Here is a 26,469-nt window from a genome sequence, read left to right as displayed (position 1 = left end):
TCATCTGTTAGCATGGCAGCATGCCCGCTCACTTACTGTACGCCAGAACTCAGCGTATGAGCCAGCCAAATATAGGTCATGGCCTACAAAACGATGAGCACATGACAACAGTTCAATAACAAGTGTCCCTACTTGCAAGGAGGTGCCAGCTGAGGCCCACATGCTTCCCTATCAAGAAACACGCTTGTTGGCACTTCTGGACACGATGGCATTGGACAGACACGCTGCCTTTCTCCTGCCTTGCTTTTACAGTGTGACTCAATCTGTCAGCACTCAACTCATAGCTGTGGATTTTCCCTCATCCTGCACCAAAGCCTCATAAAAGGAGTGATGGTCGTAGAGACAACTGCAGGACTGTGAGTTTGCATTCTTTCCTATGGCAGAGAAGCTGTATTACACTCTATGTAACCATTTGCACCTGCCAAATAGGTATGAGGAGCTAGCGATCTGATTTACGTCTACATATATGAGCTGAACATTAGACTCCTGAAAAACTTCTGATGGCTAGTTGCAATTTAAAGCTACTGCAGCAAGATTGAGTTCAGCTTTGTTAAAGACATCAGAGAAGTGATTACAGTAATTAACTCTCTGGGGTAAATCTACCTCACCTTAACTCTCTGAAGTACATCTGAGGAACAGCCACGGGGACTCATTAACACCTAACAGACAGGTCAAAAAATGTGGAATTTTGCTGAGTGACAGAAAAACGGACCTCTCTTTCCCAGAATGGTGATTAATTTGAAAACACTCTTTCTAGTATTGCTAAATATTAGATTTATGCAACATTTCTGTTTCCTGTACAACACTGAACAAAAAACAACACAAAACAAACCCTCAAATGACAGACGTTGATTATTCATATCTATTTATAGCCACACAAACTTTTGAGCTCCTTTTTAACATCTTTGCTCTAAACATCTGTAAATTTGACTTTCCCAGCTGTGGAACTGTATTCCTTTTCAAGTTTCCCCTTTTCCTCTCTTCATTATCTTGCCTACATTTTTGGAGTTTGTAGTGCAATTTCTTACCTGAATCAGCCCATTTCTACCATCAAAAGAATACTCAGAAGGAAAAAAGCCTCCAGTAATCTCACCAAAACCCAAACAAACCAACAACCCATAGGCAAAAAAAGGTTCTTCCAGTTTTGCTTCACTTGAATGAAATGTTTTGCATAGTTATTGCCCTATGCCTACGAAGATCGTTTTAAATATGGCTAGAGTGACACAATAGGAAAATACATCTCGATGAGGTTAATTCTTAATGAAGACTATCAAATACACTGGATCTACACTGTAGTCCCATAAGAACATTAAAGAACACCTGCTTAATTTTTATTTGCATAAGTAGAATTAAATTTTGAATGGATTCATTAATGTCAGACTAGGGAGGGGCAGCATATTATGCAAAAAAAGGAGCTGGAGAGAAGAATAGATAAATATAATTTAGGCATACTTCATATTTTGAAAGGATCATTTGAGGAGATGCTTCAGACCATATTCCTGTACTAGCAGCCAAGAGATTCAGTGATACAAACTGCATAGTGGTGCAGAGCACACTATACTGGGCAAACTGAGGTGAACAAGAATTTCCTTAACGAAAAGGACAAAATCTTGGCTGAGAGGAATAATGAGATGGAAAGTCAAAGTTCTATCTCAAAAGTCAATTCAATATTTGGTGAGAATGTGCTTTGGAATCACTGGGAGGTAATCCTTTAAATCCTGATAAGGATTAATGCATTATTTCCTCAAACTGACACAAATTATTAGACCTGGAAGCTTAACAGTATTGAGCAGAGGAAAAGAGAGGAACTGAATCAGGACCTTAGAGTTTTCTTACTATCAGTATTATTATTACAACAGTATCTACAGTATGCTAGTATACAAAAAAAGGCATACTTTTTTCCTGGGAACATAAAAACCTGGGAAATAACCTTTCAAGTTCTAGAAAGGAGATTAAAATCTTAACACCCTATGCTAAGTCAAAAAGCAGGGGATGTGTTTAACTTGTCTTATCCTCATTGCCATTCCAGGAAAGATCTCTTGTTTCCTACAGTTTAATTCAATTTATATGTGGCCCTCCATGTAACATTCAGATGTTGACTAGGTCTGAACATTCTGAATTTCAGTTTAAGCCAAGGAAAAGGAGCCAGAAATCAAGCACTCTTTTTTTAACTGAGTTTCTGAATGAAGCTAGGTGCTCTAAATATTGGATCAGCCCATTTTCTCTAATTCACCTTTCCTCGCTGCAAAACACCACCGTACTTGAGGCTTTGCTATGATATTCACTAAGCTTGTCAGCCTCACATTTGGAAAGCAGCCAGCTCCTGGCTAGCACAGAAGAAGCTGGATTCACTCCAGCTGTTGGCATATAATTGCTGTCCTATTAAATGTCACTGCTGTGTTGTGCTTAATTTTAAACTGAGAAACTGTGAGAGCTGTGAGAGCTTGGGAAATTTGCCTGGTGAAAGCTCAGTCTGTGTATGTGTATGGTAGTGGGGGAAAGGTCTAGCCACCTAATCTCTAGGTTTTGGAGCAGCTTAAGATATTGATACAGAAACCTTTTGGCTCAAGTTTGAAGGAGAGAGTGTCAAGCTCACAGCCAGTAAAAACTCAGCTTTGTGTCAAATCATGTTTGAACTATGCAAAGCTGGTTTTGGCGGTCAAACTGCAAAAACAAAAACCAAATGATGGTGGTATTGTAAAACCAGTTGATATTTTCTTTCAACACGAATATTGAAAAAAAAAAACACAGAGTAGGTCATTTTTGTAAAGCTTTCATTATCTGGGATTGAAATGCTATAAAAAAAGCTATTGCAGAATAATTCTACACTGCTTGTTGCACTTACGCACTTGTTCCAGAAAAGTGGCTGGAATTGGCCTTAAATATCTTGTTAACATTCTCTTCTATGTTCTATTAGAAATACTGGTCTAATTTTGTTTGATGATCTAAAGAAATGAAAAAAGAAAAAAATACCAAAATTTGTAACTGGAGAAAGTATCTTTTTATGACCTTTGCTTCAAACCCAAAAGCTTGCTCAAAAGTTGGTTTGAGTGCCCTTTTCTAATGTCAGCAATGCCAGCCACAACCTTTTGCATATCTCCTTAGACCATCACGGCTGCCACACGACAACCACAAATAGGTAGAAAATAAAGCTATTAGTTATTGGTATAGGATAATCAGCATGCCACCTCCATCTACAAATTTTATCTTGCTTACCAGCACTACTGACACGACACAGAGCTCGTCATCTCCCTTTTTATCTTTTTATTTTGTCTCTTCCCTCCTCTTTCAGTTTCAGATCTCTCTGGAATTGCACTGTGGATTGGCAAGCCAAAAGGATCCAAAATGAACCAAGTGTGCTGAAAGGTTCTTTTGCCTGGCATTGATTTGGGAAAGATACCTTGAAATATTTCTTTCAGATGTACTGTCTCTGAATCTACCCTTTCTGTACTTACATTCATCGCCGCTACAACTCCACAGTACAGACATTTGTATTTTTCTAAGCAGGGTTGGATGACCCAGAGGTAAAAATCCTCAAGTTGAGACTGAAATACAGCAACTACTAATGGATCAGAACTGCTGGTAAATTTACAGCTCTGAGGTTTGCTGGTGTGGGCAGAGCTTCCTAGTCCACAGGAATATTTTTAAATGACATTTCCCTATAAAAACAAACAAACCACAGGCTCCGTTTGCACATCCTCCTACCAGCTGCAGAAACCTACCTATTTGCCTTCACTTTGAGAGCCTGTAAAAACATATATTCAAAATGAATGTGCACCTCCTTCTGCTCTCCTCCTCCCAGCTGCAGATTCCTACACCGCTTTCCTGTTTTGAACCATGATTTCATAAATATAATAAACCCAGCGAATGTCGAATTTTTCCCTATGCTGTACTCTGACTGCTGAACTCTGCCTTATTTCACCATTCTGAGTCATAATATGATATTCAGTTACATATAAAATACGTAAGTCATCTTTTCCTCTGCTTCCTCAAGCTGTAAATTTCTCTTTCATTTTTCCCTGAAGCAGAAAACAGAGCTGGGAGCTATTCTTCAAGACTCTTAGTGACATGACAGGTAATAACAGATACAGTATAGCAGCAGGCCAGAGGATATGTCCGAGGATTGACCAAAATCTTGAATTCTTCTCAGTAAGCCAGAAGATAAGCGACAGAAAATCATTTCCTATTTTATTTTGACACTCTTATCACTGCTATTCCTTCTTGCATTATTTTAGTATGGACTGAAAACTGCCACAAGCAGGCAGCTGAGGCTGTGAGCAGCAGGAGGAAATTCACAAATAGTCCAGAATTGAGCTGCCCTCCCATCTCCCTTGCTGGGTGCTGCAGCCAGCACAACAAAAGCACACTACATAGAAGAACATTAGGGCGAAAGGTAGTGGTTGGCCAGAGTACTCTGTGCCAAGTAGAGGCCAATACAAAAGCCTGTAGAGGCCTGCGCAATTTAGAGGGGTAAGGAGGCCCCATCAGCTCCTGTGAAGGTGACAGAAAGATGTCAACACTGCCAAATGGCAACACAAGAAAGGATTTGACTTGGCATATATTCTGCCTATATTCACAGCTTCTGCATCCAGGTATTGAGGAATGAAGGCCTCGGAAAACTACCTGTGAGTTTGCTGTTTCTTACTTGCAGACACCTGCAGTGGCACTGAAGGACTTTGATCTCTTGAAAATGAAAGTAGGTCCTTCAGGTTTTGTCAATCATCTGTCATGGAAGTCTGGCTAGGGAATGGCCTTTTATCTTGCAGTTTGTTTTCTCATTTTTCTTTTATTTATATCCTGCTCTGAGAGAATCGTCCTACAGTTTGTTTCTTAAAAGCATTTTACTTCCTTATGTACAAAAAGAAACAGACTTTCCTCACTACGAGTGTAAAACATTTTATATTATGAATGCCCAAACCCCACTTTAACTGGCTGACAGCATTTGGACCCACATACTCAACATCTGCACTTAATTTTAGACCAGAACAATGAGAAACAGAAATATGAAAGTAGAAATGAGAAAAACTGCTGTTTGGCCATGTCTGTGATGGGGAGGCATCCTGGAACGGAGCACAACTTACAAAAGCCAGTCAACAGCAACAAGCAAACTGATGTCCTGGGTGGGCAGACCCACTGCAGTCAGAATCAGGAGCATAGTGACAAGTCCTGCGCTGGGTATACTGGCAGCTCCAACACTCGCGAGGGTGGCGGTCAAACTGCAAGAACAAAAACCAAGTGGAAGTAGAAGGAAGGGGAACATGATTTCACTGCATACTCACGTGATCATCTGGAAGGTTTTCTTTCTAATGAGTTCTTCACAGAAAACCACAGACTGTATGATAAACCATAGCAAGCTCTGGACAAAAATTTCATGCTTGTGTTCCCCTAAAGATATTTATTTAAAGGTGGACAGATCTACAAGATTTGTTCTGAGAGCTGTAAGACTATGATTGGTTATAACATTAAAATCTTTGCATTGGTATTGTTTTCTGAACTCTACCAATACATTCAGGGTGTTGAATATAGAGTTTTCATCATCCAGACTTGCTGAAGTTTGGTGAAGTTTGATTTCCAGGATAGTCCATTTCTGTTTATTTATGGGAACTGAAGACTGAATTGGGAATTAATGGTTTAGAGAAACTGGTTATTATCAAGGAGAGAAGGGTAAAAGTCTTGGTATCCAAAACTCATTGTTCAAGCCAGCGGTGTACCAAGCCTATCCACAAATCACCCTCGATGCAAAACCAAAATTCATCTGATTGTGTCACAAGTTCAAAGTTATTTTTGTTTTGCCTCTCTCTCTCTTTCTCTTTTTTTTTTTTTTTTTTTTTTTTGGCTTAAGACCACTACAGTGATTGCCTGTACTCCAAATGTTGAAGTTTGTAAAAATGCACCACAGACCACAACAAACATTACTCACTGGGCAGTCCTATGGAGAACGGAAAATATATCTGTCAGATAGTAAGCTAAGGGGAGGGAAAAAAAAGAAGGGAAAGAGAAAGGGAGAGGAAGATAGAGGCAACGGAGGGGAGAAAAAGCCTCTGCCCTTTTGAAGCAGAGCTCAGAGTTGACTAACGTGGTTGCAATTCTGTGGGTGTAACCAACAAACATGAAAGTGCTTCCAGCACAAAAGTAGGGGAAGGGGGAAATCCTCGGTTATTAGCCACAGAACTGATCTGTGGGGATGTTAGCCTGATTTCGTCCTGCCAGATGGCAGGTTTGACCCAGACAATCCATGCTGCCGAGTTCGCTAGGTGTCTGGGTTAGAGTGCAGCCTGGCCTCCTAAACCTCCAGCTATGTCCAGCAGGTATGCAGGCAGGATGCTCGGCTCTGCTGCCAGGCTCCGAGTGTTGTGCCAGTACCTCCGGCACTTCCAGCCTGAACTGGTGAGGGAGCGTTTCCAAGCTCTGTGATGAAACACTCCCGCCAGCCTTCCCACTGCAAGGCTTACAGGGCTGGAGGGGAATGAAGCTGTTCAGGTCCAAACAGAGCCTGGCTTGGCCACCACTTCCAAGATCATCCTCTTCTGAAGAAGGAGGGAAATTAAAATATGTATGTGACCAATAAGAAGTAACTAAGGCTAGTTGAAGACTAATCCTACTAGACAAAAATCTTTGTGAGTTTATGTTTGGATCATTCGGGTATCTCCAGTACCACAAGCCGGGTCTGGCAGACATGAAGTACTGCCACCTCAAAGGATAGTTGTTGTCATACTGTTGCAGCAAAAATGCTAGATTGCATGAAGAAGGAGAACCAATGATTTTCCTATAGATAGCCCAAAGGTGCCCACTACTTACTAAATGCAAGTCATGAGGTTGCCTACATCAGCCTTAAAATGGTGAGACCAGACAGCACTAATGAGTCAATCCCTCAGAGGGGGTGTAGGAGGAGTAATGCGGGTTCAAGCTTACCAAACCTCTTGACCAACTGCTGATCCCTGACTTGAATTTCCCTGGTCTCAATTTAGTCTAAAATGTGCCTTCTCTGAAATGACTGTTCTCATTTCTATCAACAAAACTGCACCACTCAGGTCTAGCATCTGTCTTCATTAGAAGCAGCCTGAATCTTCTTCTTTTTTAAAAAAAATTTATTTATTTATTTATTTATTTTATTATTTTAGGGGTTAGGGCAAGAGGCAAAGAAACAGAAAATGTGCTGGTAATAAAGCTGGGGAACAAACAGAGAATTAGACACTGCTATGCAGGTATTTCTTTAGTGTTAAAGGGGTTTAATAAAAGAAAGGTGGGTGGCTGAAAACTACAGGAAGAAGGCAAATCTGGCAGCTTTTACTTGTGGTTTACATTGTAACTATTCAAAATGTTAGGCCCGGTGTCTTCATCAAGTTTTCCATTATAAATTAACTTTAGCTGCAGCAGTCATAACTCTGCCATTCTTTTTTATTTAGTCACCATATCTAATGACTCTTAAAACTGGATTACAGCAGTCTTGAATTACTCTTACCCATTTTGCATGTGTACTTTCCTCTGACCTTCCAGATATTTAGCTGAGTACTAATTATGACTATTTGATATGAAAAACCTAGAACTCATATTTTCTGGTTTATAGATAAAAAGTCTGAGAGTACCTAGACCATGCTGCAGGTAACCTCACCCTGAGGATGCTTTATGCTCAGTCTACTGTTTTTGCTGTTAGTAGTAGTCACAGAAAAAGTACAAACAAACATGAAGACTAATACAGTTAGCAGGTACATTTCTTTTTTCTTCCAATGAATATAAACAGATCTATTCTACAAAGTTTATGCCCCACATATCACTTCTGGCATCCCTCTATACTTAATAAGTGAATTACTGCATAGGACAGAGAACACTGTTGACTTTCACCTTGTATCATCAACTACAAACCTGTAAAAAACACTACTAGCATGCACTAAAGTTGCAAATACTCACAGAAAGTACAAGTCACTAGAAAAACAGGAACAACATACCTGGCATTCTTCTGCATGTCATTATTAAAAATCCATGAATTTTGCAGTAGACCCCACAGCCACTGAGAAGACATCCAGCCCAAAGCTTCGTATTTTACAGTCTTTAAAAATAAAGCCCAGAAATACTTTGAACCCACCTCACAGTAACTATCTGCCCTCCATCCAACTCAATGCCATTCATTTGTGCAATGAAGATGGCAGCCACAGCTTCATAGAGGGCCGTTCCATCCATGTTAATAGTTGCTCCAACAGGAAGAACGAACCTTGTTACGCGCTTATCAATGCCTAGATTTTCTTCGAGACATCGGAATGTAACAGGCAATGTTCCAGCACTGAAGGAGAGAAAGCAAATAAGTACCAGAGACATAATTAGAATATAATACAAATACATGAGGGAGAAAAGTCAGAAATTCTGCTATTGTTGTTTACATTTTCTATTTTCTGCTGTGATTCACGCTTTTTGGGGGGCCAATTTTTCTATTAAGACTACATTTAGGTAGAGGAGGGACTGTGGCCAAGAAAAGAATATGAGTTAGCCTTAAGGAATAAGAGCTCAAAGGATTGTAGACGAAACTTTCAAACTCATTTATGAATTATTTCTTGCAATTTTTTTCAAAGCACATATTCCAGATGTTTTCTGATTTGTTAGAACTTCATGGAAAGGGGTATATCCTAAATTTTGATTGTGAATTTGCTCTGAAGAGAGAAATCAGTGCTGCTCTACGGAATGAATAAGCCAAGGGAAAGATATACAACCCATGCAGTTCTCAGAGCTTAGAGGACAGAAAAGGATATGAAACATGGTTGCAGGACAGGAAAAGGGTCTTGCTGACAGTGCCTTGCATTTGTGGGAACAGTTCAGGCTATTGCATTCATTTGTTCAAAACAAAACACCTTCCTCTAAAATGCAATTGATAACAGACCATAGTCTTTTCCCATATGGATGCAAATATCTTCTACTTCTCCCCTTCCCTTGCAGGTATGCCTGCCTCAGGCAAAAGACTTGCTGCTACAGGAACAAATCCCACACAGAAGCACGTTTTGGTTCCTCAATTTTTTGTGGTATCTCTGATGTCAGATCTACCACTAATTGAACTTTACTGCTGTCTGAGAAGCTGCCCTGAAAAGAGAAAGCTGACCTGAGGAAATTCCTTTAAATCAGTGTTTTAGGAATGAATCAGCTGAGGCTCATCTGCTTTAGCTTACTTGCTTTTCTCCAATTGAGCTGGTAGATATTCTCAATGACCTTGACTTTTGCACCACTGCTAATGCTGGTATCATTACCCCCTACAAAAATACTAATTTGCTTATAATGAAAAGAGTAAAGGACTAAACTCACCAAATGTTCTCAAAAAAATACTTACAGCATATTGTTTCTAGTGCCTTGCAACTTCAGAGTCTTTCCAACTCATTCATTCATTCATTACCACAGAGACACTATTGGGTAAAAAAAATGTAATCCTTCCATTTTACAGATAATCAAAGCAAGCAAAAGGGAGATTAAGGAGTACCTAACCATTAGAATACAGTACCATATTAAATGTCCTAGGTTATCTGAGACAACCACATGAGGCTGACATTTATCACACAGGACCTATGAGTATTCCCAAACCCTTCTGGATCAGTTGAAACCTGAGTCACTTCCTAAATGACTCCTCCGATCCCACATCTACGAAAACTTGACTTGGAAGTCAGGAGCTCTAAGATCTCCACTTTGTACTCAAAAGTCCAGGCCACTCTTTTGTTTACTAAGGTGATTTTTTTTTAACAGATCTCAATAAACTAGATGCATAGTACCGATCAGTTGTGTTCTGGCACCTTTACAAATATATTTTCACTTGTAATTTTTGTTATGTTTTTAATCAAAAGTAATCAAATTTATATGATTCTGTGTTTTTAGTCAAAACAGAGACAATTCCCACCTTGTAAAGACAATGTAGTATTCTCTCATAAGTTACTCTAGTGGCTATATTTATAATAGGTAGCTGAAAAGATTCGGTGAGTCATTAACCAATAATTACTAGTTAATTTTTAAGTCAATGTCTGGATCACCTTGCCTTCTATGGTAAAGATATTCCTACCTCTTAATACATGAACAACCAAATAGAAAATGTAGTTTGCTGATGCACCCCGTCAGATAAGGTTCTTTTTCTTCTCAACAGATAAATCCCACCTAATATTTGTTTTCACAGATCAGGTCATCAGCACAAGGTGTGTATGAGCCAGGGTGCAAGAGCACTGCAATAGACTCTGCCTTGCTCAAGGGGCAAGGGCTAGTCAAACATTTTTTGCCTTCAGTTGTGCCATGTGAGTAAGATCAGGTGGGCATTTGCACTGCCCAGAGGCCCCGATTAGAGTGTATGACGCTGGCTGTTTTAACTTGTCTATGGAGCTACAGACCGGTTCAGTTCTGTCCACCAGGTTACTCAGATCTGAAGAGCAGTCAGGTGGTAAAGGCAGCACCCATGCAAACCCGTAAGCTGGAACCACTTAGGAACTCCCTACCTCTTTCAGCTTTGATTCTCCATCAAAAAAATGTGACTTTGTGCTAAAAAAAACCAGTAAATGTTGTGTCTGGACACTGGAAATTTTTAATTTAAACCTAGGTGGAAACTTGAACGTTTCAGTGCAGAAAAGCCTTAAGGAAACTGTGGTGTATTCAAGCTCCTGGTCAAGCTCTGTCACAAAGTTGCCCATTATTTTTCCTGTTGTTCATCAGGGGACAAGTTGTCCAGCAGAGTGTTTTTTCCCCAGAGAGGAGCAGATAAAATCCAGTTCTCTTAAGGCACTTCTGAAATCAAGAAAGCTCAGTTTTCTGATGGTCAGTTTTGAATTAGGCTTTTTTGGTTTTCCTTTTTAATTAAAGAAAGAAATATTAAATTTTCTTCAGAAATAAAAATTTCTTGAAGAAAAACACTTATTATAACACTATAAAATAGTAGTAAAACTACAATTCTGTAGTTTTCTACAGAAAAATAACCAAATCTGCTGAGTGCCCCCTTGCGAAGCATCACAACTTACTACTGAGGATTCAGTCTCCTACACACTTTGCTGAGTCTGTTTCGTGCATTAGCACCATGTCTAAAAAGCTCAGCTCTCTGCTGAAGTCCCCTTAGTCTGCCAAACTGGATAAAAGCAGAAAAGTGAGGCTTTTTAGTAACTCTTTGCTGCTGCTTGTGAAGCAGATTGTATCTAAGTATTTGCAGAGAGCTCCCTAGATACCTTTTGTGTCCTTCACAGAAGAGTCGAGAAAGGGCTTGCGTATACTGAAACCTGCAGTGAGAGTAGCGGATACGGACAAGTCCTCGAGCACTCTGGCTCTCAGTCTACAACAGCCTCTGCTGCCTATTACCATCATACTTAAAGGGAGGAAGTGACTGGCAGCCATGGGAGTTTTTCATACATCTTCATTTCTCTCTTGAAGCCTAGCACAATTCTTTCTTTCCAAAGTAGTAAGATAAATACCTGTCAACAGTCAGATTAAAATTCTTATTCCTTATAGTTTGCTATATTAACAATGACTTTAAAGTACTCATACCACTTTCTTCCTAACATGTTTCAAAAGGTGAACAAATAGAATTATCACTGTTTCCTAGCTGAGGAGACAAGCCCAGAAGTAACACAGTTTGCAGAAGTCACTGGGCCAGTACCAGAGAAGAAAACAGGAACTGGGTCTCCCAGTTCCCTTCAGTTGGCCGTATAACCTCTCTCAAATAATCACCAGGGCATTTTTTTTCCCCAGTAAGACTCGTAACAAAAAGCTTTTATTCAATGGTGTAGAATGATTTTGCAGTGAAGGTCAGAACAGCAGATGTATTATCTCTAAACACACCTAATGATCTGCTAAAAAACAAATAAAACTGTTATTTCTCAAATGTACCTGGAAGCTGTGCCTAGAGCTGTGATCCATGCCTGGAAAATCCCAGCAAGGAATGAAAAGGGGCTTTTCCTCGTTATCACAAAGTAGAGCAGAGGCAAGAAGATTCCTCCATGGATGACAAGGCCCACGATCACTGTTACCATGTACATGCCAAGCTGCCTAGCAACTACTTCTAAGTCCTTGATTGCAATGATTTTTCCACAGATGAGGCAAGCGATGCCCAAAGGGGAATACCTAGAGAAAGAGAACAAGCAGAGACAGAACTGCTCCTTAGAGCATGCACTCACAAACTTTACACGTAGGGCACTCTCAGGCTCAGCGTTGTGGTGCAGCTCAGCAAGTGATGGGGATTCAACGGAGAGCTTTTACGCCTCTTTTACATTTACTTCATTTTATTCCCTCCCACTGAATGGAATATGCATTTCCTGAATAGTCTTTGATTCTGGACCAATATCCTACAAGAATATAATAATATTATACATGCAACTGTTTATGACCATTATGAAGAACAGTGTAGTATTTGTTCTTAATATGCAAGTCTTACAACTCAAACAGCTCCTCTGGTTTCAGGGAATTGTATTATTTGCTTCAGTTAAATTATCTGTTGAAATGAACTGCCTTTCTTTTTTCTTGAATGCTGCAAATGTCTCTATTATGTTCTTCGAATAATTTGGACAAATGCTTTTTAGTCTATAGATGCTTCATTTATGTGCTTCAGTTACGCACTTTGGTTATTTATGATCGGTTATTGGTCACCTCTGTCATGTGCTCCCCTCATTCACTTGCTCTATTTGTTTTATAAGACTTCAGCTGAGAGAAAGTGTTGTGTGTAACATATGTAGAGGAATAGTAAACAGTAAAATGTTGCTCTGAGAAAACAGGGCAGAAAGGATTAGTGCTTAATTAAAGGCAATACAAAGGAAATTGAGTTCTAGAATGAAAGCGCTTCATGCTTTCTGGAAGACAGGCCTCATGGTCTCTCAAGCAGCATGCCCCAAAACTGGGAAGCCCTCAGTCATCAGTCACTTAAAATGCAAGACCAAATATTTCACCAGTTATCATAGAGTCTGTGTTTCAATAAGCTTGACCAAGCACATTCCTTATAATTATATGGTGTCACAGTCAGATGTCGGATTTATTTTATGTTCCTGTAGCTATGCTGCACTCCTGAGAGTCTTATAAACCACTGCAGCTGCCACAAGAGTCACAGTTTTCTGTGCAGAGAAATTGCAAACCAAACAGAAAATAATTCTGTATAAAGAAGAAATGCATTTGTCTTTATAATCCCCCACACAAAATACTGCTCTGACCACAACAATCCTTTAACTGTTCTAGACAGTGATGAATATGTGGAATCCCAGCACCAGTTAATCTCCTTTCTGAAGGAAAGAGAAACAAAAAGCAGGTAAGTGAAAACAAACATTTGCAGTGGATATGTTGAAACTGGAATGGTTCCCTGTCATTGCAACACTGACAACCAGAGAAACTTTGTAACTTCAATTGCATATTATGTCTTGGGTGAAATAAGAGTAAATTCTAGCTCTTGGAGCGTTTTGAGAGCATAACTACCGTCTCTCTCTCTATGCATATAGTCAAGAGCAGCAGTTTACACTAGTGTAAATAACAGGGCTTCACAAATAAAAAAAAATATGTTCTTATGTGGCAAGATCCCCTACTGAAAAGCAGAAGCATAATAGGAGTGCATGGTCATTTTTTAACTTTTGTTCCATACATTTCCACACAGCTGTTGCTGTTTGCATCACTCTTGCATAATGAGTCTTCCTTCAAAACGCTGCTAAGGCCGAGGGCTCGTGCTCCAAGCACCTTGCTCCCATTACTATTAAACTGTCCATCCAGAACCTCGGGGGGGAAGCCGAGTGTAGCCCTGTGACTCAGGAAACTCCATTTCCAGAGACATCCGGCAATCACGGGAGCAATGGATCATAACAGATTTGTTGTATTGTAATGGCTATTTCTGCTCTTGGAATTCATTGCTAACGGTAGTCAGTTCATTAAAGGCCTGGGTCTAATCCAAACTTGCACACATACAGTGCAGACACACCAGTCTGAGACTGTAAGAGTTGGCAGAAACAATGGAGTACTATCAGTTTTCCTATTTGTGCTAGCAAAAAAACTGGCATTGCCTTTAGCTGATTGAATGAGTTGACTAGTGTAGGACCTAGGAGATACCCAAATTAGTAGCACTCTGCCAAATATAGCAATGCATTGCTATGTTCCAAAAAATTGGCATTTATGTGATATAGTCATATTTGACAGTGCATGCAGACAGGTCTGGGGAAGCACTTGGAGGAATCCTCTCGAAGGAGTGCATCCCCCTCCAGAAATGCAAACAAGGGCTCTATCCTGACTCGACAAAGTCACTCTGGTGAAGGCAAGCCAGGCTTGGTGTTGTGAATGGGCACAATTCAAAAGCCGGTGGCTGAGCTCCAGTGCCCTGGCTGTGATGAGCTTCTAGGATACAGATTCTGCAGAAACTAAGAAGGGGGGGGGGGCTATACATCACTGACAGCCACTGGAATTTTATTTAGTGGTAAGCCAATTTTGCTACAGAAGACAGTTAAAGTCTGCCTTCAGGCTTCTTTATAATTATGCCTCCTAGCTAATACCCTGGGATTATGCTAACCTTCCAGGAAGATTTGAATGTTCTTATGTGGGGCTTGTTAGCCTGCTTAGGTGTCCTTCTACATAATGAACTTCCAGAATAAATGTGGCACTTAAAGGTCCTTGGTAGCTGCATATCTTGGATTTTAGTAAATAGAAAACAGAACTTACCATCTTCAGAAATACTTCAAAATGGGTCCTAAATAATCCTCACCAAATAGAAACAGTGCTATTCTGGTTCTAACACCCCTGTTAAGGCTTTAAAAACTGAGCTATTTCATTATATAAATTACTAATAAAGTGCATTCACTATACGCAATGTTAGGGGTTTGAGAGATTTTAAAAATCTCTTTGTGTTTTACAAGTTAGGACTTCAAACTTACCACATGATCATAGTTACTAGCTTCATCACAATCTCATTCAAGATATTGAAGAAATCCACCATCATCTTGGCCTGCTCTCCCATCTTCCCCATAGCAATGCCAAAAGCAATAAAGAATCCTATCAAACCTATTTGGAAAAAATCACAATGCAAACAAAAGCAAGTGAAATGATGTTTTTTATTAAGTGCTTGCACCTCATCAACTTCTTGATATTACCTGCTTTGTCCAGTTTTTAAGATGACTATAGTATATTACTCATCGCTTAGCACTTTTTAATGTGAACTCACCCTCAGCTTTCATAAGCATATTCAGAAGAATATCCTTTATTCTTTATTATTTTACTACATTCCAATTTCACAGACCAACTATGTTTCTTATTTTTTTCTGAATTGATCCAATCATCAAAAAAAAAAGTACTATAATCTTCTCAGCACCACATAATTGATAGAAGCCTCCTAGCCCCTGGCAAATGGGAAAGGCAACTCAGCACCATATCACAACTGTTCCCTGTTACTAAACAGTCACTAGAGACCAAGACTGTTTTTTGGAAAGCTTCAAGAAAACCTCTTTAGAGATTCAGCCTACTGACCAGTCAGCCCAGAATATAGGGAAGGACAAAAGCAGCCCCAGAAAACACCATTTGTAGGCCAGGAATATCCCAGTTAGATTAAAAACACAGAGGTGGGAGGACAAGGTGGGTAGTGTCCTTTAAGTTAAAGTAGGGAACTCACATTAAACAGATTAACCTTACAGAACCTGGTTATCAGGGGATACACAGTCATAGAATTCAATATGAGTAAGACTAGACTCCTAAATTCAAACTACTAATGTGTAAAATTCTTGAGTATTGAGACTAGCAGTGTGACAGACCAATTGAGTGCACTTGCTAAGTATTACTTTGGAGCTGTGTCCCCAATATTAAGCTTTACTATCCAGTAATTTCCAGTTTCCAGAGTGGGACTATTACCCGATACTGATAGATGGTCTGAAGCAGCTCTTTGAGGTTAAACTTTGAGATGCAATATGAGCTCAGTATTTAACAAATGCGTGAACTCAGCTTGGAAATTCCCCAGGAAAAACCCATCATGCAAGCAAATGAAGGGAATTTCAGCTACCAGTACCCTGAGAAAAGGCAGGCTGTTCCATATCCTCACACTGAGTTCAACAACAGACATTCTTTTTATATACTCTTGGATATAAAATCATTCTCTAGCACTAAGCCATCGTTGCTGAGTCACTGGAATAGGGAAGGGGAGTATATGTTCCTGTGCTGCAAAACATGGAGAAATGATGAAAAGCTTTTCAGTCAAAGATCAAGTAACTTCCTGGAATTCAGACTGTGCACCAGAAAATGTTAGTAGGTGGTTTTGTTCCGTTAATTCCAAACTAGCTGCTACATTAGTCATAGCAGTCAAATTGGTTCATATTTGCAGGAATTTGCCTGGCTTCTATAGTTTATGCAAGCTGGATGGCAATTCCTCAACATTTTCACTTCTTTATTCAAACAACATTTAAGAGTCAATGGTCAAAACACTGCAGCAATTTTCTCACCTAAACTGTACTTCTAACATTGTATATTTTCTTCCTCTAGGAATTTTATCCAGTCTTCTAGCTCTTTTCTTATCCATGACAGGGCCAGCACAATACAATTCCAGTACTATGTGTAATGCATCTTTCACATTAGAAATACTGTTTCATTTTAGCACACAAGTAGAGCTTCAAGTGAGAAGAATTAGGTGAGGGCAACAGTATGAGCAATAAGCTGCTGCCTCACACAAAGTGTAAAATGCCAATTTGCACCTTTGCAAGAAAGTGGCTCCTCTGCCCACTGATGTTTAGCGGAATGAAAAGTCATCGAGTTAGGCAAAATACAGTGGTGCCTAGCTCTTGTACAGTAAGCTGCTTCAGCTCTGATCAGCTTGTTGATGGTATCTTTCCCATGCCTAGGCAGAGCAGCCACTGCTAACCAACTCACCAACAGCTGGAGAAGCTCCTCAGACACAGCAGCCATTGCCTCTGTGGGAGCAGCTGTAAGCAGTCTGTAAGGGGCTACTTGCCCATAGGAAGTGATGGGCTGGTGGTGTTCTCTGAGCTAAAGCAGCGGTTTAGGTATTGCCACACACCGTCCCACTCTTAAGACAGCTTCTGTAAATAAATATCAGTGTGAGCCTCTGCCCTGTGTCAGAGCACGTGCATGTTTAAGTGTAGGTGTGCAGATGTAGGCATGCAGATGAGTGCTACAAATTGAGGGCTAATTTGTGACCAACTTCACCCAAGTCCAGAAAGTAAGAAGGTGGAGGAGAAGCCTGCTTTCATTTCATTTTAGCACACAAGTAGAGCTTCAAGTGAGAAGAAACAGGTGAGGGCAACAGTATGAGCAACAAGCTGCTGCCTCACACAGAGTGCAAAAGGCCAGTTTGCACCTTTTCAAGAAAGTGGCTCCTCTGCCCAATGATGTTAGTGGAAGCCTGCTTTCCTGGGCTGATAAAACCGAGAGTTTAGGTATGCAGGAGAAAACAGGAGAGTTGTGGTGGCCCTTCATTCCCCTTCCACTCCAAACCCCCAGTTTTCCCTGGTTAGAACAGGTGCTTCAGAAAGGGGTAAGAGATAGGCAAAACCTTCTTTGTACTACCCCCACGTGCTGGCTTGTACAGACAAGATGGCATGATGGTGGTTATTCATAATTTGCAGCTGGTAAAGGTCAGCCACCAAGATGGAACAGGGAGGGAGTTGTGACTCAGAGATGTGTCAAGCCTCTCTGGGATTTTTCTTGGGTGGTGCAGTTCACACCCCATCTATCACTCCAGGCTATGCCTCAGACCAAATTCTAGTTCAGTATGCCCAAGAAACCTACTGGAAACAACTGAACTCAAATTCAACAGGGTTGGGTAAAGCATTGGCTTTTGAAGCTTTACCCCCTACTGTTTTGCCAATATGCATTAGTATAAGTCTAGGTAGGCTGCTTCAAGGATGAAAAGATATTTTGGTTGCCTCCTACACTCCAAAATACCTGCAGAGTTGCCAGTCCAAGATAATATGCCTGATAGTTTCTCTGATCTAGTCATATTTCTACTAAGACTATAAGATTTTCATCTCTGAGACCAATGTGCAACTAGTAGGTGATAACATTTGATGATTATTTGTAGGGGCTAAACTTGCATGGAGGAGCAGATCAGGTAACACTGGCTACGAAGTCACAGCCAAAAGCTATATCATACATGTAATATATATATATTTATATATATATATATATGACAGGTAAAAAGTTTCCCTACCCAAGACATTCATGCCATCCTTAAATTCAAGTCCTTTCTTAATGACCAGCTGGGCTTCTGGTGGTGCTTCCCGCACTGTCTCATTCATCATAGCAAAAGCAGAGCCAGTGACATTAGATGGTTCTTCAATTGGTGGTGGCACCAGCACTCTCTTGGTGACAGTTTGAATCTGAAGGCAATAGAGAGAAAGGAATAGAATCAGACTGAACATAATCCATATGGGAGGTCAGGAAACAGAAAAAATCTTCACTTGAAATTCCAGAGAAAGAGCTTTTTAAAGGATTAGGCATGCATTCCACAACCTCTTATGCCCTCTTCTAAATATAAATCTGTTTTTTTTTTTCAATATTTCCAAGTGTCACAAAGCCTTGGGAGCCTTCTTTACAACACTGGTGTGAAAAGGACAGCACATACTTGTTCTTTACACTACCACGTAACATTTTACAGACAGTTAGCCCTTTTTTTCAGTTGTTTCACAAATGGTGCTTTTACACATAGATATAATTCATTTATCTCTGAAAGACAAGCACTTCTAAGATCAGCCACAGCAGCACCTCTATCGCAAGTCCGGTCTGTCCAGCTCAAGCTAATCACAGTTTGATGGTTAACTTCAGTCAGAAACTTATGATATTTCCAGCAGTTCATTTAGTGTTTGTTTGTGAGAGCTCAAAATGGAAAACACATAGGCCCCTGAGCTCTCTAATTAAAATATTTTGAGTGACAGATAACAGAAGAACTAGCTAAGCTGCCAGACACTAACTGAATCAAATTTTGCCACCTCAGAAGAGGGGAGATCAACTTCTGAATAGATCTGGACCACTCCTGACACAACCAAGGCAGGGAAAGCTGACAAGGAATAGTAGTGGGAGAAATGGGCTTGATTTTATTACTGGGGGGAGAGAAAAAAAAAAGAGAGAGGAAGAAGGAAAGAGAGAGATCGGCGACTTGCTGCTTTGAGAAAGGACCAGAAAGGACCACCTTTTCCACCCACTTTGCCACCTTGACCCTTTCCTGCTTCTTCATGGCTCTGGGACAGGCAAAATGGTGAGGACTGTTTTGCCTTCTTACCCATCTGCTCCCTACTTTCCCTGTTCCTAGAAACACGTCTGAGCAAGACATCAGAACCAGTGTGTTAACCTTCCAAACAACATTTGCATCTCCTTCTTGTTGGGATGGCACATTGTACTGTGGTCCATTATGTCCACATTCACATGCTATTTTAAAATATCTTATTTCTCTCCTTTCAAAACCTGCTGTTTGAATCTACAGAATGAAAGGGACATAGACAGAAAACCAGCATAGACATTGTATGAGAAACTCTTCAGTTGTCTTGAAACTGGTCAGCATTTCTGCATGTTTACTTTTTCCTGAGTTAAACTTTATCTGAGGACTGTTGTCAGCACATTATTTTTTATGCGAGGTGTCCAGAATGTAAGAGTAGAGCCACAGAAATAAAATGTAAAACATTAGATTCTGAGCACTCACAAATGCCACTACAGCCAGTTGAGTCAGAGGCCCCCAGCCCTTCTTTGCATAAGGCCTGCAGTCACTACAAATGCTGAGCCTAACATAAACTTTAGATTCTGATAACAACATCTGAGGCTAGAAAAGCATCTGAATGTCACAGTCATTATCCTGTATTACATATTTAGACATAAAAGTCTAATTCTCTTTCATGGCACATAAGATCACAAGTTTCTGCTGGAATAGCACTTTTCATTACAAATCAAACATTTTTTGTGCACCATAAAAAATTAAAGAAATATTGAAATTCCCATTGAAATCCCATGAAATTCTGAGTTCAGTTTTCAAGTGAGCTGCACCTAAGTTGCAGCGGCATCTCTTCATCGTTCTTGGCCTGATAGCACGGGAGGGTACGTAAGCCACCCATGTAGATCACTGCTGCGCAGCACCACTGCTGGGCACACTTCAAAATCATTCTTGGCAAAAATTCTGCAAAAATTGCCTCCTGCTAAGGCAACCTGGAAACACTGACTGCTTATGGGAGGCACTATATGAATGTAGGAAGAGAAACTACACCATGAAAAGAAGATAAATTTCCCTGCAAATAAAGGGAGAGATAAGTAGAGCATAACTCCTTTACTGAGGAGGAAGTGATAATAGGAGGCACAAGTACTTTTAGGAAAGGAGTCTGACTTACTAGACAAATGAAAGGTGTTTTTGTGGCAGAGACTTTCTCCAACAATTACTTTGGAATCCGACAAGATGAGATATATGAAAGCCAAACAGCTCACCAGGGCCTATCCTTCACACGTCACTGAAATCAGAATTCCATCCACTGACTTCTGCAGGCATTGAAATAGGCCTGGGCAGCTAAGCTTGAAAGAACTATCAGTGGAACTGGTGATCCATCCCTAGTGCAGTATACTAAACACTAATATTACAAAAACTGAAAAAACAATATAAAGCTTCCGAGAAAACTATTAGACATTGGTAGCTTAATTCTTCATTCCTCCCATTTTTTGTCTCTTTGTCTATATATTCAACCACTTCCAACAGACAAAATGTAATTTTCCCACTTCCATAATTTAAACTAGGGAAAGGAAATAAAAACACAAGTGCCTTCTTCTCCCCCCACTCAGTTTTGCAAAAACACATTTCACATTACATGTGGTATTTAGCCAACCACAGTCTGACCACATGACTGCCATTCCCAAGATGATTTGGAAATATTGAGAATGTTTTCTCTTTAAACCCCAAAGGACCATGTGTTTTTATGTGAAAGTCTGAGGAAGAAGTGAAGCAATCCAAGTCCTTCTGGCAACTTAGTTTGCCCTCCATTCCTCCACCCCCCCATCATACCCCCCACTTCTCTTCATCCTATTCTCTGGCCTAAACCACAGCTCCAGCTATCATGCCACTTCATTCAGGAACACTTAAGAATGGGTTTGGCAACAAACCTTGTTTGGTTTAACAAAATAGAGTCTGCCTTACTGCCAAACAATTTAGTAGTTGGAAAAAGCAGTTCACAACAAGGAGTAGGCTAAAACAGAGATCAGGGAATATGATTTTTTGTTGCTTTTACCCCTCTAATCAAAGCCATTTTGATTAAGCATTGGTAAAAAGTGTTTAGACAAAATTATTTACCTAAGCAGCAAGTAACACACAGTGTCAGCCACCTGCTCTCCCAGCAAGCCTCAAAGCTGGCCTGATGGAGCCACCTGTAGGTAGGTCAGCCACTTGACTGTATTATCCCTATATAGTCTGGACTCTATTGCAGCAAATCAAAGTTAGGAGAGCTTAGTTTTAGCAGCACGTTTCCGCTGGCACCCGGCCCGAATGACAACCATTCATACGTTACGCACAGGGCACTGTTGAGCTCAGTAACTAAAGACTGAGACCAAATTCAACCAAGGTGAAAGATGACATAACGCCTCTACCATTCAGCCCCAAGCCAGCACTCATGACCATATACATCATACACAAAGTGAGGAAGTATTTTAAGAATACTTAACAATGGACTAAACATAATCTTCCTTAAAAAGTCTAGGAAAAAAAGAACAACTACAATACAAAACAAAGCAGCTGTAAACAATGTTCTTTCATTTACCCACTCAAAACCTAAGACCTGGAAGCATCTACCTTCTCTTTTCATCATCATTTCTGTCTTCCACTTATGCAAAGACATTAACTCTACCAACATCCCTAGTAAATAAAAGATGTTTGAAAAAATATTGCCACAGAATAGAACCATTTACCTGCTGAAAGCACGCTTGGACTAAATTTTCAGGGAACAGGTTTCGGATCAGATCCAAGAAAGCATCCAGACTAGATACTTCATCATTCTTCTTCCCTTGACCTAGCTGTTTCTTGAGCTTTGGATTCCCTGGGTGGATGGCTAAAACCAGAATCACACCCAGCACGGCAGCAATAATAGTGGTGGACATGTAGTAGACCATGGCCCTTGTACCCAGTCGGCCACTTGCTTTAGCATCTAAACCAGACAGTCCTGCAGATGTTTTATTTTAAGAAAGAAAAAACAATTAAATTGAGAATCAATATGCAATTCAATGATCATCACAGAAAATCCTGTATAATTTGCCAATTTTAATGACCACCTACAGATATTTTTTGTCCTACTGAAATTTTCACCACTAGCTGGAGTACTGAAGCTTCTCTCTCTCTCTCTCTCTCTCTCCAGTTCTTACATGAACACTACCTGCTGTTGCAAATCTGAGTAGAAGCATTTGAGACTCCATCTAACTGCGAAGGAGACAATGAAAACAGAGCAGGTATCATACCGTCTTCTGCTCTTCAGTGCTGAAAACGGGTCATATTCTGGCTGACACTACAGCTTTAAGGAGGCTAGGTTTTCTAGTGTCATGCCATCATAGCTACAAGGTCCAATCCAGGATTTAGGACTTCTAGGTAAAACAGCATATTAAGAAAATTTTGATGTTCAAGAGGGTAGTACGCGTGCATGTGTTTGAAAAGAAATTCACTGGAGCGTCTACCTACTAAAGCCAATAAAGTTAATCAGAAATGAATCCTGAAATACACATTGTAGCTGCAAAATCCCTGACAGGATCACATTACTCTTCTTCCTACGTCACAAAAAGCAAACCAGGTGATATCTGTAGCAAGCATCTTAAAGTACTTACGGCTAATAGATTTTACCTGTGATTAAACTGGAGATAATTAAAGGAAGGATCAACATTTTTAGCATCCTCATAAGTATATCCCCTGGGAAGGCTATTAACATGATTATGTCAGGGTCAATAGGTGTTGCTAGACGAAGAAGACCCCCACACAGTGCACCCAGGATGACACCTAGAAAGAGAGTAAAAGAGAGCAGGTAGGCACGGCAAGCGTATCTGAACTGGCATTGATTTTCCAGCAGAACAGTCTAGACAAAAAAAAAAAAAAAAAAAAATACAGAAGGTAGGCAATTTTCAATACAGAGACAGATTTCTTTCTTCTTCTTCAGAAGGTTTAGCCTTCTGATTCATACTGTGCAGTATCATCCTTACTACATATCTCAGTTAAAGAGAACTAGACCTGATGCCCAATCTTCTGTCAGTTTGGCTTATATCTAATGCATTATTTTGCTTCTGCATAATATTTGCTCATAATATTATTGAAATTTTCTAAGTGCTGTGTAGATCTTGTAACATGCTGAGATGTAATCAAATATAATTCATACTGTCACCCTAAAGCTGGCAAAATTGAGATATCAAGAGGTGATGTGGTTTATATAAGGCCTTTCAGAACTGGTAGCAGAGTCAGGGTTAGGATCCAGCTCTTCAGAGTTGCCACTGAACTCTTAACAAAAGACTGGTCATCACTTGAAAACAAGGATGGCTTGAATAGATATTTTACAGCCTAGGAAAAGTCCTACAGGAAAGCTAGAATAGTCCTGTAAGGAAAATGGATTCAAGCATGGTTTGGGGGGGGGGGGTTGGAGGGGTGCGTCAGTCATTTGTTAGCAGCGTAGCCATCTCTGATTTTATCACTATCAGCATACAATTAAACGAACTAACAATTAAACCAAAAAAGACCTAGCAGGTTCCAACCCAAACCCCAGCCCTGATGAATCCTTTCAGGGAACTGAACACAGCTTCTCCGATCAAACCTGAAATAACTGATATAGGGAATATTCATCCATGTTGAAATGCCTGATCTGGAATACAGCATACATCATTGAAGAAAACTTGATTCTTGGTATGCATCTATCATTCTTTGCCTTCAATAGACTGCATCCTACCGTTGTCCCCGGGATAATGTTTTCATATAGTTATTATCATAAACAATCCCTTCATTGCTTAATTAGATTTGTACAATGATAATACCTAAGACCCTCTCTGAGGACTGAAGCTGTTAAAGAAAAGGATGTGTTTACTTCCTTAAAACACTCTCTGTGAAAGGAAATACAATGTTTACACCAAAGATGCCTGTCTTCTTGATCCCAAGCCTATTATAAAGTCTCAAGTGTGATAAAACTTGACAACGAAGCCTCAATTGTACTTTGAAGCAACCATCAGTTTGATTCAATGGAAAATACACTTGTCTCTAAAACTTTTTGTGGAACTGCATCAGGCACCTTCTAAAGATGATTCAAAGCAAACACTTTATCTAAACACTTCAGCAGCACGGATTTTGAAGGCTGAAAAATATGGAGATGAAATCTGCAGCTGAAGAACAGCTGCCTTTGGTCTTTCAAACAATAACAAAATAGAGTATGTCTATGAATTTGCTGCTTTTGGCTGTTAGGCTTTCAGTGAAAAAGAACCAGGCAAAGAGCCAGTGACCCACAATAAAATGTCAAACCATTCCATATTTGGAAGTCGCTTAAGCCAGAGGCAATATCCAGAATGAGATCACTGAGCTCTGGCTGGTAGCTGTCTCCCTCCTTGTAGAGAGGGGGACAAACCTTAAAAAGCAGTTGAGAAGAAAAGCACGGGCTGAAAGAAGATGAGGGAAAGGATGTTTTGGAGAGATTAGAGGTTTGGGGTATTTTTTTTTCTTTACATTTATTGAAAATGTGATGCATTTAGTTCTACTGAATGACATCGATCTGAGTAGCCTGGGGACTTGGACTGTACTTCAGTCAAAACCAGGTATAATACGTAGCCAGCTCAGTGCTGTGGACTTGCTCCATGTTGCGTCAATAATATCCTGCACACCTGAACGAGAGGGACAACGCCTGAGGGTGTCCTATTTACTCTCTAGCTGTTCAGCTAGAACAGCTGATAACCACAGAAAGATGGAAAAAGTTTGTGGTATTGTATGAACAAATACAGATAGACATAGTGTCCAGACAAGCAGGATGTAGCTTACCGAATACAGTAAGAGTCAGGAGCAGATTTCTGCGGAGTGACTGGCAAAATTGCACACATATGTTCCTGGATCTGGGCTCCACTGGACTCAAATGACTTTCATGCATCCGCACTTCTACTTGCTTAGGCATATTGTTGGCACTGGAATAAAAAATGAAAATCAAGTAAAAGTTATAGCACAAGATGCCAAAAGTGAGAGGAAAGTTTGGATTACTGCCATCATATATAAGTGATGAATCTGATGCATATTCCAGTGCTTCCCACATCTTGCAAACACTGTATCTTTACTGCCCTGAAATGGCAATGGTTTATTCTTTAAAAGGTCTTGATGTACCCGGAATGAATTCACTGGCCACATCATCCCCACTGTTTTATGGATTGAACTATTTGTCCTGATCTGGAAAACTTAGTTTCCCCAAAGGTCATGGCTCTCTATTGAAATAGGAGAGATGGTTGAAGAACAAAGCTTCTGCTATCAGGAGAACATAGATTTTAAAACCTAATTTGATTCCAAGTTGGGAAAGAGTTTATAAAACAGGATTTATTTGTGGAATAAAGCATTCCAGAGTATTTTGGCTTAATCTTTCCAAAATGTTTCATTTCAACATTAACATTTTATTCTAATGAGATTGGATCCACTGCCCGTGGAAAAAATAGTCAGAAAACCATACATTTCCCATAAAAAAAAAATCTTTGGTTTCATTGAATTGGCAGAGTTTAGAAGAAGAAGTTTTTGACTAACTCTGTTTTATATCCAAGTAAGTGATATGCACATGAGTGCAGGACTTTGAAGGCCATGCCTCCTAAATTTCTCAATGCATAAGAAATCTTTAGCAATAGACTCCTTCCCTATATACAAAATCTTAAACAGAACTTGAAAAAAAAATACTACAAATAAAGCATGCAGTTTCCCTAAAGGTTAAGAGTGTCTACTTAAAGAAGAGAACCGTCTGAAGAACAAAATTTTTATTATCAAGAAAATAAAGATCTTGAAATCTGATTTTATGCCAGCTTGGAACAAGAGTTTAGAAAAAGGAGATCAAATTTGTCTTAGCCTACTGAGTAGATCGAGGTCTGCAGACCTAAAATAGATTTAGAAGACAGACAAAACTTCACACCTATCAATCCACCCTCTGAGTACTTTCTCAGATGAGGCTACACTGTCCCACAGTGAGTCTGTCTGTGGCATACCATTGACTGCCACAAAACTAACAACAAGCTAAAGCATTTCTGGGAAGACAAAACACTTCTTAATTATATATATAGAATTCATCATCCTCACAGTATTTCTCAAAGAGAGTTACAATTAAACTTCTAATAAGAATTCAGTCACTTTGATGCAAATAGTTTCATGATTAACTCATGATGTTCCCATTCAAAGTGAAAAGGAATTTCTTCCTAATATACCCTGTTGTGCAAAAGGTAGCATCAGCAGTAATACATCAGGGGATGCATTTGAGAAGGGGGGAAAAAAAAGGAAGAAACCTAAAGTGTTGCAATTTTTATTTTATACTTCTTCAAATATTTTGCAATGGTAGCTACAATAAAATGTACTGCTGATAGTGG

At 39.9% G+C, this 26,469-nt stretch overlaps 1 protein-coding gene across 1 annotated transcript in view; it reads right to left on the bottom strand.

Moving 5' to 3' along the window:
* The window catches only part of SLC1A2 (solute carrier family 1 member 2), a 29,502-nt gene extending 4,462 nt beyond the window's left edge, over window positions 1-25,040 (bottom strand). The window contains exons 1-8 of the mRNA XM_062576269.1: window positions 24,905-25,040; window positions 22,745-22,897; window positions 21,826-22,076; window positions 18,107-18,275; window positions 14,832-14,958; window positions 11,827-12,060; window positions 8,084-8,278; window positions 5,082-5,216 (exon numbers count right to left, since the gene is read on the bottom strand). Of these exons, the coding sequence (XP_062432253.1) occupies window positions 5,082-5,216; window positions 8,084-8,278; window positions 11,827-12,060; window positions 14,832-14,958; window positions 18,107-18,275; window positions 21,826-22,076; window positions 22,745-22,897; window positions 24,905-25,034 (1,394 nt within the window). The 5' untranslated portion in view covers window positions 25,035-25,040. The remainder of the gene's footprint in view (window positions 1-5,081; window positions 5,217-8,083; window positions 8,279-11,826; window positions 12,061-14,831; window positions 14,959-18,106; window positions 18,276-21,825; window positions 22,077-22,744; window positions 22,898-24,904) is intronic.
* Between the last annotated feature and the right edge of the window lie 1,429 nt (window positions 25,041-26,469).

The sequence above is a fragment of the Rhea pennata genome, chromosome 5, assembly GCF_028389875.1.
Source record: "Rhea pennata isolate bPtePen1 chromosome 5, bPtePen1.pri, whole genome shotgun sequence".
Taxonomy (NCBI): Eukaryota; Metazoa; Chordata; class Aves; order Rheiformes; family Rheidae; genus Rhea; species Rhea pennata.
This window is presented reverse-complemented; position numbering and strand designations above follow the sequence as displayed.